Below are 13,314 nucleotides of genomic sequence, written 5' to 3' on the forward strand. Positions count from 1 at the left end.
TAGGAGTGGCCCCTATGGTTCGACATCGCCTCACCCGGCGTAAACGAAGGCGGCCAAGCTAGATGGTACTTGAACACGGCAGCTAACATTGGAGATTTGCATTTCCAAAGGAAGAGATATTTAGTTATCTCGTCTTTGAGCCAGACCCTACCGCCATGGCTCTTTACGAATATGTCACTCAGGAGCAGCTTGCGGGCTTCGACAAATATAAGGTATGATTTATAGGTTACAATGGCATGCTAGCCGCTGAGCGGACAGGCTCTGTACGTTTAGCAGCTAGTTGTCACGATCTGCAGGGTGCTTCCCCTGAAAAATGTGTAAAGGTACTCAGAGTTTACGGAACGATACCGGATGTTTGCCATTTTTCCTGTTGAAAATAAAAGCCGCAAAGTAGCTCATCTCATATTCACCAATGGTACGTTTTTAGTTTGAAATTTCTGCTCGGAAGTGTCCTTATTTTCTGTATTTTACTTTACATTTGGTGCATATGCGCTAACAGCTAGCGACTCCTCTCTGCTTATGTTGTATTTGAATGGAGGCTTCTTTGCTTTGACAGCACAATTCAGAGACTTTATCTATTTCCTTTTTATTGGACTCCAGCTGTTAATATTTTTTATTTCAGCCACTGTAAGGAATAAAACTGCTAACGAACACCTGTAATGGTAGCGTGGAGAGGAAACCATTGAACTGGATCCAGTAGGATATGAGAAACAAAGAAGCACATTAAAAACGTCTAAATTAATTGTAAAAAATCCTGGGGTGTGCAACATTGTCTTTTGATGGGTTTTGAACGGAATCACACTTTGTGTTTGCCAACTAATAGCATTTTAGTTGTTAGTTAATTCCCATAAGGATGCGCTTCACTGGGCTATTACCAGTGCGCTCATCTGTAAGGGCATGGAAGTCATGGAGTATTTTAAGTAGTAAGTTGATCTTTGAATATCTTCATTTTGTTAACATGTGCTATAACATTACAACTTTTTCTATATGTTTTGCATTATTTCAGTCAAGTTTCTTCTTCCTTTGAAACCCTAGTGTGGGTACTCAGGCTCCTTCCTAATACCTCATGCTTTTAATGCTTCAGACTGAAGCAAAAGCAAGAGTCGTCATATATCTCTGATTGTCACAAGAAACCATTTTTTCCCAGTTTTTTCCTTGTAAGTGGCTTCCCCTGTCTAATAGCAGCCGTAACCCAAGCACTGGTTTCTAGCAGGCAGCAGAGAAGGACAAATGAGAGCAAATGAGGGGATTGTGGCTCTCCTTGAAAACAGAGGTTGCTTTCTCAAAAGGGGAATAAAGATGCATATAGATGAGCTTTAAGTGGGAAGAACACAAGAGCGTGGAGATTGCTCAGCTGATCAGTTCACTTTTTTTTCTGTCACTCCACTTCTCACATTCATTTGTAACAGGTCACAGACTGCAGGGCCACCTTAGTTGGTAAATGGTAAATGGCCTGTATTTATATAGCGCTTTACTAGTCCCTAAGAACCCCAAAGCGCTTTACATATCCAGTCATCCACCCATTCACACACACATTCACACACTGGTGATGGCAAGCTACATTGTAGCCACAGCCACCCTGGGGCGCACTGACAGAGGCGAGGCTGCCGGACACTGGCACCACCGGGCCCTCTGACCACCACCAGTAGGCAAGGGGTAAAGTGTCTTGCCCATAGACACAACGACCGAGACTGTTCAAGCCGGGGCTCGAACCGGCAACCTTCCGATTACAAGGCGAACTCCCAACTCTTGAGCCACGATCGCCCCTAGTTGGTGTGAAAGTGACATACTTGTGTATCTGTTAATGCACACAGACTATGATTATAGTGCCTGTTTTTCCATGTATGGTTATAATTAATCACACAGGTGATTACACAAACAACCTATTATGTCATCACATATTATAATCATCATTATCTGCAGTGAACACGCTGTCAGTATTGCAGCAATAGATAAACATTTTCATATTAGGTTAGATAAATCATTGTGTAGGCTTGAGTGAGAGCACTGTGTAGTAAAATTAGCCTGTGTCCTTAGTTGGCTGTTGCAGTATTAAGTGCTGCACTGTATTCACAGTGAACTTGGAAAGTGAAGACTGGGGAGCCCAGCTTTTGTAAGAACAGTGTATTTAACAAAAACAAAGCAAAACAAAAAAACAATAGTTTTGTGTAGTCCCCTAAAAATGAAGATCCCACCCTTCTTCCAAGTATCTAAGAGTGACAGTGTGATCAAAGTCTATCTAGGAGATGGGTGTGCCAAAGGATAGATATCAAAGATTCAATATCTACTCCTAATAGGAAAGCCTACTAAAATAAAACACACAGTCCAATGCAATATAGCTTTTACATTGGGTCCTACAATGGAAAAAGGTGAACACTGCAATCAGTTTTATTCTTATTTAGTATCAAGACGGTCCAGTTAACAAGGCAGTTGCTTTGCTTTATCTGCAATGAAATGCAGAATTAAAGACCTGTTTGTGATCACACCTCTGTGCCTCTTTGCAGTACAGCGCAGTGGACTCGAATCCCCTGTCCATCTACGTCATGCATCCTTTCTGGAACCTTGTTGTGAAGGTGAGGAAGACCCGTCCAGCTTAATGTGTCAGTTGCAGGCTACATCATTAATGAGATTTCCAGCCGTGTGCTGTGATACAGTAGCGAGGCGACCTGATGCATTACCAGCGCGCATTTTTCTGCCAGTGTCAGAACACATCAGTCACTGATTGTAATGGTTTGTTTTAGATTTGGGAGGATTTTTTGTTGTTGTTGTTTTTAATGCTGTCATTTAACCAGACAGTCATTTGAAAAGGTTCATATTAATATACATAAATCTTCTATTCAGCACTACTAATTAAATTCCAGTTATTCAATATGCCATTACTATGATGAGAAAACTGTGTGTGAGAGCTGAGTGCCATGATCATGAATTGTTGTTCTCACAGCCTCTGTTTTTTTTTTTTTTTCTCTCACTCTTTTCTCAACAGTTTCTACCCACATGGTTGGCACCAAACCTCATTACATTTACAGGCTTTATGTTCCTTGTGTTGAACTTCCTCATGTTGGCCTTCTACGACTTTGACTTCAATGCATCTTGTAGGTCATTCACTTTTTCCTTTTTCTTAAACTGGGGAGGGTTGCTCAGTTTGTTTTCCCTCAAACAGACTAGACGTGGGTTGAATCCATCGCTGTTGTCTAGAGTAGGAAGAGAGATTCAGGCATGTGCAAGTTTGTTTATGGAAGGCAAAGTCCAGCGATTGACTGCCTATGGTGGCTCATGGTAATCACTAACCCGTTACGTCATTAACACAGGCAACAACACCCAGGGAGCTGTTCCTGTTTACATGCCCAGACTACATCTCTGTATTGCAAATAAGATACTTTGCTCTGGCGTGTCTGCTGTCCAATCTAAGTGGTTACCTTATACACACATAAATGAAACACTCATGGACAAAAGGCTGACCTCTACAGTCAATAAGAGGGCCGGTCAGGATTTTATCTGTCAGTACTGAGCTCTTAGAGGAATAGCTAATCCAAACAGTGCACACATATTAACAGTTGTCCTAAAATATTGACTTTTTTAGATTGGATAACATTGGTCTAGTGAGTGGAATCAGTAATGTGGAAAATTACTCTAGTCTAAGTTTTTCATGATCTCCGTGTGTCGTGCCATATACTCACAATGTTTGTTTCTCAGCTGCAGGATACCAACACGTGCCTAGTTGGGTCTGGGTTGCAGCGGGGATCTTCAACTTCTTAGCCTATACACTTGGTGAGTTCTGACCTCTGCAACTCTATGTGGCTTGTTTTTATTTTTATTGTACATTTTTTTCCCCCTTCTTACTCATGGGAAGTAGAGAAACTCACAGGGAAGTGCAGTGCCCCTCGAAAGCTTAAAGGCCCCTATTCTGTTTTTGTTTCGGATGCTTACTTTATAGAATGAGGCACGCAGACACCTGTTTTTCTGGATTGTTTATATGCACTCATGTTACATCTCATAGCATTACATTTTCATTTTTTAGAAGTATCTCTAACTGAAATCATAAAAGTTATCAGACTATTTGTAACTTGAATCTGATAAAGCTGCACTTGTCTGTCTAAAGCTATGCATGACATCCTGGAGGTATGTGTATGAAATATAAGGGACCAACCACCATTGCAACAACATTATAAGAGTAAATATATTGCACTCCCAATTCTGATATCTATATATTTTATTTAAAAAAACAAAACTTGAAGGAAAGCATATTTGAAATAAAATTGTTGTCTGATATTCAGTATGATGTGTGGTTGTCAAGGCTGAAAAAAAGAGACGTATCTTCTGACAAGTAGCAAGGTGGGGGAAATCCAGGCTGGAAAATGTCATTGGGGAAATAGGTTTCAGTACATATGGCTGCCCACTTAATAGCTATAACATAAGTACAGTGGTCCCTCGCTATAATGCGGTTCACCTTTCATGGTCTTGCTGTTTCGCTGATTTTTTGTGTGTGCAATTTTGCATGCTTTTAAAAAAACAACCAACAACACATTTTTAAATGTAATGTGTTCTGATTGGCTGTAGACCACTGTCAATCAATCTCGTGCCGTGTCTCTTGTACAGTACAGAACACGTTCAGCTTGTAAAATTTATCTAAATCTTTGATCGCTAGCGGTGTGACTCTGAAGTGCTGTATTGTATGTTTGTAAGTTTTCTCCAACAAACAAAAAAATGTCGATGAAACGTTTCGCACCGTCAGAGGCAATCACGGGTGCCTTTGGTGTTATTCTGTAACACTGGACTTATTTTTACTTTTAGAGTGTTTAAACCATAAAGAAAAGTGGGAAAATGTTCATGCCTGTCGGAGTAAAGTGTAGAAAGTGTGTAGTGAGGGGTTTTACAGGCATAAAACATCTATAATAATTGTAAAAAAAAAAAAAGTTAGCTACTTAGTGGATTTCACCTACCGTGGGTTATTTTTAGAACGTAAGTACCGCGATAAACGAGGGACCACTGTAATTGCCTTTTGTTAAATTCTCCCAATTCTGTTTGGTCTTTGGGCTGAAGGAAGGACAATACTCGGTGTATAAATGCTCAATCAACAATCGTTTATTCCGTACAATTCAACACTTTATGAGCCGAGACCATCCGGAGGAGAGATGAGCGCGGGAAGGTGTCCGCCTGATCTTGAAGTGTCTGAGCGTTCCACACATTTATGTTATGACCTTGGCTTCCTGTGCAGTATGTTCTGTTCTTTTCTAATCAGACAAATAAGGTGATGACTCTCTGAAAACAGTATTTCTTATAACTCAGCAGTATAATGCATCATAAAACAATATCATTCATTCACAATAAATGAGCAGTCTAATGTAATACAAATCAGTTTAATAACTGTGATAGTTATCACCTCTTCAGGAGAATAATGCAAACTAAAACTACATAATGATTTCACAATCTTTAATTAGGGGTCTAACGTGGCATAAGATAATATAATAATCTCACACTTTGAAGCAGCTTCATTCCCTGACTGTAGAGAAGGGTCACACTGCAGCATCCTGAAACGTAAGCCATTCCTGCTAGACTGCAGAGTTAGGTTAGAGTTGAATCCTCTCTCCGTTTCTTCTGTTTGTCCTGAACACCATTAATTCAATTCAATTCAATTTTATTTATATAGCGCCAAATCACAACAAAAGTCGCCTCAAGGCGCTTCATAGATACAGAGAAAAACCCAACAATCATATGACCCCCTATGAGCAAGCACTTTGGCGACAGTGGGAAGGAAAAACTCCCTTTTAACAGGAAGAAACCTCCGGCAGAACCAGGCTCAGGGAGGGGCGGCCATCTGCTGCGACCGGTTGGGGTGAGAGAAGGAAGACAGGATAAAGACATGCTGTGGAAGAGAGACAGAGGTTAATAACAGATATGATTCAATGCAGAGAGGTCTATTAATACATAGTGAGTGAGAAAGGTGACTGGAAAGGAAAAACTCAATGCATCATGGGAATCCCCCGGCAGCCTACATCTATTGCAGCATAACAAAGGGAGGATTCAGGGTCACCTGGTCCAGCCCTAACTATATGCTTTAGAAAAAAGGAAAGTTTTAAGCCTAATCTTAAAAGTAGAGATAGTGTCTGTCTCCTGAATCCAAACTGGAAGCTGGTTCCACAGAAGAGGGGCCTGAAAACTGAAGGCTCTCCCTCCCATTCTACTTTTAAATACTCTAGGAACAACAAGTAGGCCTGCAGAGCGAGAGCGGAGCGCTCTAATAGGGTGATATGGTACTACAAGGTCATTAAGATAAGATGGGGCCTGATTATTTAAGACCTTGTATGTGAGGAGCAGGATTTTGAATTCAATTCTGGATTTAACAGGAAGCCAATGAAGGGAAGCCAAAACAGGAGAATGACATTAGTGAATGACTGATAGGGCTGTTCGATATAACGATATGTATCGGATGACGATATAAAAACGTCTATCGTTTCATTTTACGCTATTGTTTGTTTCGTGGTGTCGCAAAATAAACTTTACGGCAATATATTTCATCATTTTGATGGTCACTGTAGTGGCTATATTAATTTCTTAAAGTTCTCTCTTTCTCTTATATTTAATATAACCACACTACGGACGGACAAGCGCTTGTTTTTATGCGTTGTTGTTAGCAACAAGGACCGTAAAATCACCGCGTGTCCACTTGTTTATTTTCCACATAAACGTTTCACAATAAAGCTCAAGATCCTGTTGAGACTTTTCAAAATAAACTGAATCACGTGAAAGATGCAGAGTATTTACGGATGAGAAGCAAAAAAGAGCCGCCAGGTGCTAAAAAATAAACCTTAGACTCAAACGTTAGAGCAGGCTTTTCCCCGCAGCACGCAGTGTAATAAATACTCACAAAGAAAACGGCGGCTGTTACAACTTATGTCTAAAAATGTATCGTTTCATGCATCGGTTAAAACATTCGACTCCAGGTACACGACGCCCAGCTGGAAACACTTCATGCAAGTCGAGCTGCCCAAGATTCACAGAATTTACAGGAAATGTTACATTTTTGTGATTTATATCGTTATCGGACGATAAAATTCTTATATCGGGATATGAGATTTTGGTCATATCACACAGCCCTAATGACTGATGACCTCAGTAATCACTGCGTGTAACATTAAATGTGAACGTTTAGACATGAACAAAGCCTCTTATCTCTGGGCATACTTTCAGTTTTGACTTTCTCATTGCAGTTTATGATAAATATCTTTTTATAATTCTCTGTTGCTCTCCCACTGACATGATCTGTGTTAGTTATACTGATCCCTTCTTATCTATCCTTCCGTCATACTCTGTGAACCATTAAAGTGAAGCAACCGTGATGTTTCATGTGAGGCTGTGCTCCTGAGTGAACTGAATGAAGCCCAGCTGTGTTGGTGTAACAGTGAAGTGGGAAGTAGGAATGTTGCTCCCTTTGACCAGTTATGCTCAGCCTTAGCTGAGCAGAGATGTCATCATATATACATATTAGGGGTGCAACGATATTCGTATCGATATTGAACCGTTCGATACAGTGCTTTCGGTTCGGTACGCATATGTATCGAACAATACAAAATTTTTAATTTATTTTATCAACTTTCCTTCTGACGATGCTGTCTGTGTTGAGCGCTCAGTGAATCTGCGTTCGACTACTCCGCCTAGGCTGCACTGTCGAGCCTAGGCGGAGTAGTCGAACGCAGATTCACTGAGCGCTCAACACAGACAGCATCGTCAGAAGGAAGAGCGCAGGGCAAGCTAGCGAGACAGAAGTTAAGCTCTCTTTGCAACATGGACCTCCCGCACCCTCATTCAGATCTGGCGTTTGGAATTATTTTGGTTTTCATGTGACGTATGACCCTGAAGGTAAGCGAGTCATGCACTAAAGTAAAACAGTATGTTGGATGTGCCATGCAATGCTCAATTACATGGGTGGGAACTAGTGTGTTAGCGCAGTTAGCTCGTTAACGTGTTGGCCGTCTAGCCCCATGCACGGGGCGATCGGCGGTAGCTCGTTAACGGAGATTTGCCGTGTTGTGGCGTTAATGTCATTTCAACGAGATTAACCTGAAAGCACTAGTGGGAACACAACGAATATAAACTGCACATTTACGCCGACATCATCCTAGTGCAAAGACAAAAACAACAAGCATGCTACTAACTTTAGCCGAGTCATTTAGACAGCTGTTAGCACATGATTCTCCTTATATGTTTAATATGCTGCTGAGAATATAGCCCAGAAGAAGCGGATAGTATAGCTTTTATTTTGGAAAGAGCCATTTCTCTGTAATAAACTCTCTTTTCCAAAGATGAGTGATTCCTCAATCAGATACAGGGCTCGCAATATCGCTAGCCCGACGTCCCGGGGCTAGCGATCTTTTCAGTCGGGCTACCAAAATCTATCTCTTCCCTGCCCGTCGGGCTATTGTAGGAAGGAAAAATATATGTCAATGCTTTTGCATTCTTTCAGAAATGTAGCTGGGTAATTATGTCATTGGCATCGGTGAGCCACTGTCAATATGTGACATATTGAAGTCGCGTTTGAATTTGCGCTTGTTTTTTTGCTTTCACTTTGCAATGACAGCACTGATCTGTGAGTGATGATAATTTGTGCACCAATTCCTCTGACATCGTCTTATTAATCGTTAGCTTACTATGCAAACATGACAAGTGAAATCTCCCGCAGCTTAAACATGTGAGAGGTTGATCGCGCAGAGAATCGCTGAGCTTATGTGAGTGCGTGTGTAAAAGCAGCAGGATATATATTTGACTACGATGACCTTCACAGACAGATATATATTTTAGTTCTGCTGAGCCAAATAAGACAGGTCAGGGTGAAGAAGTGACAGCCAAAGAAAAGCTTACCACAAAACGGAGAAGTTATGACAAATCAGACTATAAGGCAAAAAGAAAGTGCAGCTTTATGGTTTCATGGACAAAAGAATTTCTGTGGCTGCGATATGATGAGCTAAATAACCAGGGCTGCACATAAGTGGTCCGCAGGTGCGCATTCGCTGTCAAAAGAAAAAACACGCACAAGGGTTAGGGTTAAATTTAAAAACTGTACTTTTGAGTTAAAATATATATTTATAATTTTAATAAATGACAAATTAAAAAGGCATGAACATTTTTTTGTATCGAAAAAATATCGAACCGTGACACCAAAGTATCGAACCGAACCGAACCGTGAATTTTGTGTATCGTTGCACCCCTAATACATATCCCCATAAACTTGTACTGTATGTGCTGATCTGTGTCTGTCTGTGCTTTTTATAGATGGTGTTGATGGCAAACAGGCACGTCGCACCAACTCTTCCACACCGCTAGGGGAGCTTTTTGACCACGGTCTGGACAGCTGGGCCTGTGTCTTCTTTGTGGCCACTGTATACTCTATATTTGGGCGTGCGGAGAGTGGTGTTGGTGTGGTCACACTTTTTTACATACTGTGGGTGGTGCTGTTCTCCTTCATACTGTCCCACTGGGAGAAATATAACACTGGCATCTTGTTTCTGCCTTGGGGATATGATATCAGCCAAGTGGTAAGTTTTTGGGCATTTGGTTGATTGACAGTGTGAGACACTACTCTAGACTTCTAAACATCTGTCTTGTGTCCTGTCTCCTTGCAGACAATCTCCCTTGTTTACTTGGTTACTGCTGCAGTGGGTGTGGAAACCTGGTACCAGCCAGTTATTTTTCACCTTCTCTACAGAGACCTCTTCACCTTTATGATCATTGGTGAGCTGTGTTTAATTACTCAGTTACTGAATATGTTCATTCATTAGCCAAAGCAGTGAAACTGAAACTAATTTCTGCTGATTTCCAGCTTGTTCCTTCACTGTGACCTTACCTATGAGCCTCTACAACGTCCTCAAGTAAGCACAACTTATATCAGTTTAGATCATATTTTCTTTTTTCTCTTGCCTTTGCTAATTCTGTTCTTAACTGTTTTCCCACGGTGCTTTTGCAGGGGTTACAGGAATAACACACTGAAGCACAGCAGCCTGTATGAAGGTTTACTGCCTTTCCTCTCGCCGTTTCTTCTGTTTGTCCTGTCCACCATTTGGGTGATCTACTCTCCATCCAACATCCTGGTGCTGCAGCCCAGGATCTTCTACCTCATGGTGGGGACAGCTTTTGCCAACGTCACGGTAAGTGTGTGATTTTTCTTTTTCTTTTTTTTTCTTTTTTTTTTTTTGTGTTGTTTTTTTCCTTCATCTCTGCAATGTAGTTTCCTCAGTCAGAATTTCTCACTAGAATTTCAAACTCTGTACTGATACCCAGGAAAATACTTGATACCATTTTCTATACCAAAGATTTCATTTGTGTTTTTTCAACTTGTCAAAGATAGATTACAATAGTCCTGGTCCATGCACATGTATTCAGCTACAGTCCTGTTTATTTCATATGCTTCTGGTGACTTGGCTGGGTGATGTGAGGAAAATGTAATATCGTGATATTTTTCGGCTATATCGCGATACACAATATACATCGCAATATGTCTTGAAACCCAGTGCCCCCGAACCAGTGCCCCCGAATCAGATTGCAGAGTTTAAAACGGTCTTAATTTTGCAGTGGATGACTTTTGAGCTGGTGGAAAGTTTTCTTGGTACTGCTACCTTTTGCGGCAGTAGTTTTACGGCATGTTTTGCAAATTACAGCATTATGTTCAACATCCTCCCACTATCACCATATTTTTCCTTATCTGCTGGTATATAGACACGCATGCTCAGCACAGTGCGCGGGTAGAACATTTTCTGGTTGGGGGGGGTTAATGATGCATTCGCAGCATGTGGGAGAAAAGAAAATTTAGAGTGAGTTACATTCAGACAGCTTAATAATTCCATGGCGACTTATACTGGATGGTTACAATAAAGCCATTTTAACCATCGTACGTGGAAAAACTTGAGATACATCGAGTTTATTCGATGTATCGCCCACCCCTACTTGGCACCGTATTTTTCTTTCTAAAATGAGTTGTTAAGGTGGCCTGCCACTGTTTCTGTTTAGCTGCTGGTGAACTTCAACTCAGGACTTTTCAACTTCAGTGTGAGACTTTAGGAGCAACACAACACTTTTTAGACCCTTATTGTGTTTTTCTGTTAAGTAATGCTGTCTGTTAACCTCACAGAGGGGCAAGACTAATAGCATTTGCTGCCTAACTCCCACAATAATGTTATCCTTTTATCAAGTAGCCACAGTTACTAGCTGTTGCCTTAGCCATCTGTTAAGTTATGGTTTAATGTGACTGTTAAAACAGTATATAGGCTAACAGTAATGTGTATGTCAGCCTGGTTAACATTTATGTTTAATACTTGAGTGTTGGTGAAACAGTAGCTTTACTGACCTCATGGAATTCCTCAGAAATAGAAGGGCGTCGGTCTGTAAGATGCTGAGTATCTATTTTAGAAAATCAAAAAACAAACGGGTACTATCGTGTTTTTGGAAATCAAAACATGCCATACATATTACTTTTGATGAAGTACATAGTTAATGCTTTTTCACGTGTTTTTTGTGAATGTGTTTGTCTTTCAGTGTAAGTTGATTGTGTGTCAAATGAGTAACACACGCTGCCAGCCACTGAGCATACTGTTACTGCCCATGACAGCGGTGGTGGTGTTAGCCATCACCAGGGTCTTCACCAACGAGACGCTTCTGCTTTATTTGTGGACAGCTGCTGTCGTATTAGCGCACATACACTACGGCGTGTCTGTGGTAAGAGCACATATGCAAAGAACATGTTTCATTCCCTGCTGTGCAAAGAGGCTGCAGCTGTTCCAAAGACAAAGATGTGTTTGTTGCTGTAGCTCTGCCTTTATCCTGATTACCAGCACTGCAGCAGTGCCAGTAACACGCAGCCAACTGAGGCTAAGAAGACACTTAAAAAGCCCCCCAAAACAGTGATTGTGTTCATTTAGATCAAAACTTATAGACGTTAAACCACCAAATTCCAAAAGGTCTTCATTTATGTAGCCATTTTATACATAATACATCTTACTGCATGGCCTGTATAGCTGTAATGAATAATGCTTCTGTCCTATATGATTTAACTTGGAGAGAAAATGTGCATGTTAAAGAGCAATGGCCCAAAACCTGAACCCTGAGGAGACCAGTAATTTTCGTGTTCCTAAACTTTGCATTCAATGCAAAACTGAACTGAAACAGAATATATGAAGGCCTTTGAATTTGAATTAACTGCTGTTTTTACCTTTTTCGTTGCTAGGTAAAACAGCTCAGTAACCACTTCAACATCTTTGCCTTCTCCCTCAAGAAGCCCAACAGCGACTGACAGGAGGAGGAACGAATCGGCTTGAAAGGAGCAGAGGTTTAAGCTTCTCTCCTCCTCTGCTTACCGACACTTCACTTTCATCACCGCGGAAACTGCATCCCCTCCATCCATGACAACACTGCAAGTGGAAAGGACTAGGGTTTTCTTTTTCCAGTGTCTTCAAAAACACACAGTCACTCTGAGCACGCACGCTCACACTTCCCCTAACCTATCCACCAACCAAACTCTGGTGTCGGCGGTGTGGTGGGCCCAGGGGCTCTGGCTTCCGTCACTGATGATTGGCCAACTTGGTTGAGCCAATGAGGTGCAATTGTTTCCTACGGAAATGTGCTTCAGTCGCGAGGACAGGAGCCCAGACGAGCCATGCAAAGATAAACACTCGCATCGTTTGTTCTGCTATCTTTCGTGAGGGCCCTCATTGTCCCAGCGCAGTGCCCAGACCGCCCCCCTCTTATATTGTCCATAACAAGTCAATGCCTAACCCTTAACCGCACACGTTTCTACTCCAGGCCTCCACCTCACACAGCCTGTCTTCTAAGTTCCGACTCAAAGTGAGGAAAGGCAGAAATTCCCCTCACTTATAAGATAGATGTACAAGCTAATTGACACAGGAAGATGCATTATTCTGTTTTAATGCAGATGAATAAATACTTTGTGGCAGATATTTGATTATAGACACAGCCACAAACACACACACGTGTACTCTTAAAAGTATTATGAATGTATCGTATGCCTTGGGGAAATGCCATTTCAGTTTTATTATATTAACAGGAATGCCTCAAGTAGTGTTGTTCTTGAACGTGACCAAACCATCAAACTCTGGCCACATGTGGCTCCACAGCTGGGTCCAGTGTTTAAGGTTCTGTCACCTTTTTTTTTTAATGAGACGACTTATATATATAAATGGTATGTGTCAGGGGGATTTGGGGCATCCTTTTTTCTAACTTAAATGAAACTGTAAAACATTGTACAAATTTCCCTCTGAAGTTCACTGTCTGCGCTGTCGTCTTAGAACAGAGTTGACTATAGAGCAAACC

At 41.3% G+C, this 13,314-nt stretch overlaps 1 protein-coding gene across 1 annotated transcript; it reads left to right on the forward strand.

Moving 5' to 3' along the window:
• Window positions 1-70: 70 nt before the first annotated feature.
• On the forward strand, window positions 71-13,268 carry selenoi (selenoprotein I). The gene is made up of 10 exons (XM_026194087.2): window positions 71-212; window positions 2,505-2,573; window positions 2,984-3,092; window positions 3,694-3,768; window positions 9,268-9,530; window positions 9,618-9,726; window positions 9,815-9,863; window positions 9,959-10,139; window positions 11,524-11,703; window positions 12,212-13,268. Exons 1-10 carry the CDS (start codon window positions 156-158, stop codon window positions 12,317-12,319), a joined length of 1,200 nt encoding a protein of 399 aa, XP_026049872.1. The 5' UTR covers window positions 71-155; the 3' UTR covers window positions 12,320-13,268.
• The last annotated feature ends 46 nt before the right edge of the window (window positions 13,269-13,314 follow it).

This window comes from Astatotilapia calliptera, chromosome 15 (genome assembly GCF_964374335.1).
Source record: "Astatotilapia calliptera chromosome 15, fAstCal68.1, whole genome shotgun sequence".
In the NCBI taxonomy this organism is placed as follows: Eukaryota; Metazoa; Chordata; class Actinopteri; order Cichliformes; family Cichlidae; genus Astatotilapia; species Astatotilapia calliptera.